Source organism: Sinocyclocheilus anshuiensis, unplaced genomic scaffold, assembly GCF_001515605.1.
Source record: "Sinocyclocheilus anshuiensis isolate Anshui unplaced genomic scaffold, SAMN03320099.WGS_v1.1 scaffold364, whole genome shotgun sequence".
NCBI lineage: Eukaryota > Metazoa > Chordata > Actinopteri > Cypriniformes > Cyprinidae > Sinocyclocheilus > Sinocyclocheilus anshuiensis.
In genome coordinates, this window is record NW_015555735.1 from 507177 (window position 1) to 509590 (window position 2414).

The following is a 2414-nucleotide window of genomic DNA, read 5'->3' on the forward strand; positions in this document are numbered from 1 at the left end:
GCGATTTCCCCGTTGATTCTGCATCGCGATCCGCTCTAAACAGCTGAAAGCCCGGCAGATTTAACGCGCTGTCCGGAGTGTGAGAAATCCTTATTTGTCCGGGAGAGCAGAAGGAGTTTTTCCTTTTTGTTGGGTAGAGAACGGAGGTTTGCCAGATGGATGCTAGGCAACGGTGTTCGAAATCCACGCTGCCTGAGCTTCACGAGCACACCGGCTCGCTTCCCCTGTCTGCGCGTCCTGAAGCGCTTGATCAGCACAGCTGCTCCGCCAACTACTATGTCCAGCAAAACATCAGAATAGTCGAAAACCGGTAATATATCGGGTGATGTGTAGTGCCGAATGTCCAGCAATTCATCTCTGGTGAAACTGATTGCAGGGATATAACTAAAGACAGGACAAACTAATAAAAACACAAGACAACTGCAGAGCACGCCATCATCATCGGCGCCATCTTGACTTTTCATCTTGACAATATATCAAAAAATATCTATAGATAGATGAGTTTAAATAAGTCTCAATGGATTAGAAATAGTAAATTGATGGGAAGCTTGATTGAGGCTCAAGGGATTCTGGGAGTTTTGACAGTTGGAGTTTGAATAGTGTTGGCTCATTTGAACATTCTGTCAATGTAAACCAAAAAAATCTTTAAACTTATTTGACTTTAAAATTAATTGATGAATGCAGTCAAATAACAAGCTTATTATTTTGAAATTTTTAATGTCCTATTTAGTTCAACATCATATCTAATGTAGGGCGGGACTTTATTCTGTCCATCAGGAATTGATTGGATCATAGAACATGTTGTCACTTGTTACAATCATTTCATGAGTGACAGGTTGCTGGAGAGAACTAAAGCTCATCAGGCCGTTGGACCTTATTGCCCAGCCCTTGCATCTGTATGTGTGCCATTATGTTTTGTTTTAGTATTGTTTGCTAGAAAATTACAAAAAAAATGATTGAAAATTATTCTTAAATCACTGAGAGCATTAAAATGTGCTTTTGAGTATTAAACAATCAGCACAGTATTGATCTCATTTACAGCACCAGCTTTAAAGCCATCACCTTTTAAGATGATCACTGTTGGAATAGAAGAAATGTTCTCGTTATTATGCACAATCCACAGGTTTAATTTTCATGTTGTGAAATTAAAGATTAGCATTTTTCTGCGGGCTGTAGCTGATTCTTAATGGTGTGCTACTCGCTCCTGGGTGTCTTTAAAAAAAGGCTAAACAAGTACGATGTTGAGCACAATATTTTTCAGAGTTATGTACTTTCATACTGTTATGAACTTTTTAACGTAGAGGGAGGATCGCCCTGTGAGTCTAAGCACACAGTTTACATCACGCTGCATAACTTGTAATGACAAATTCATTACATAATTTCATTACAAAAAAAAGCATTAAATTAGAAAAAAAGCAAAATACAAGCACTTTTCACTAGTGGTCGTAAGGTGCAGTAATGATTACTATTGTTCAACAAATTTTCATGGGCAAACTGCAGTAATTTCAATAGAAATCCATGCAACCTGATTTCACAACGGGTTAAATTTGGTAACAAATTCAATGATGGTTGGTTTGAAAGTGACTTCTTCGTGAGCTGTGCTTCATGAATCACTAAATTTAACAATAGACAATGGACTTTTTTTTAGACCGTAAAATTTCACACAGTAACTTTTGAACACCACTGTATATAACAGAAAATATTTTAACCCATACACACTAGTCTACATATGCATGTTTGATACATTTATTTCATGTATGCTTTACCTCAGTAGTCTGGCCCCAACCGCCCAACTCCTGCACTTGTTGGATCTGTTTGATTTGATTCAGTGAAGGCTTGGCCTGAACAGGACAAACAGTTTCTTTTGACCACTCATCAACAAGCTTATGCAGCTCATCAGTGAATGTGCTCTTTCTATTGGCAGAACCCTGGGCTGAAGGACTCTGGTCTGAAAACAAAATGAGGGAACTGTTAAATAAAAATGCCATACCTCAGATCAATTCTCAGCTATTAAATTATTGTTCAAAAGTTTGGGAGCTATAAGTTTGTGAAATAAGTCTCTTATGCTTGTTTTTGAAAGAAGTCTCTAATGCTTACCAAGGCTGCATTTATTTGATCAAAATACACCAAGAAATATTATTACAATTTAAAATACATTTTTCTATTTTAATATATTTTGAAATGGAATTTATTCCTGTGATGGCAAAGCTGAATTTTCAGCAGTCAGTAAAGTCTTTAATGTCACATGATCCTTCAGAAATAATTTTGATATGATGATTTGGTCCTCAAGAAACAATTGTGTTGCTTAATATATTTGTGGAAACGGTGATATTTTTTCCCAGGATTCTTTAATAAATAGAAAGTTTGAAATTGAATTTCCATTAATTTTCTATATAGATATAAAAAAAAAAAAA

General features: G+C 36.1%; 1 protein-coding gene across 1 annotated transcript in view; it reads right to left on the reverse strand.

Annotated features, from left to right (window-relative positions):
* Positions 1-2414, reverse strand: part of wnk3 (WNK lysine deficient protein kinase 3) — a 48592-nt gene that overhangs the window by 3084 nt on the left and 43094 nt on the right. The window contains exon 24 of the mRNA XM_016466491.1: positions 1767-1948. Coding sequence (XP_016321977.1) covers positions 1767-1948 — 182 coding nt within the window. The remainder of the gene's footprint in view (positions 1-1766; positions 1949-2414) is intronic.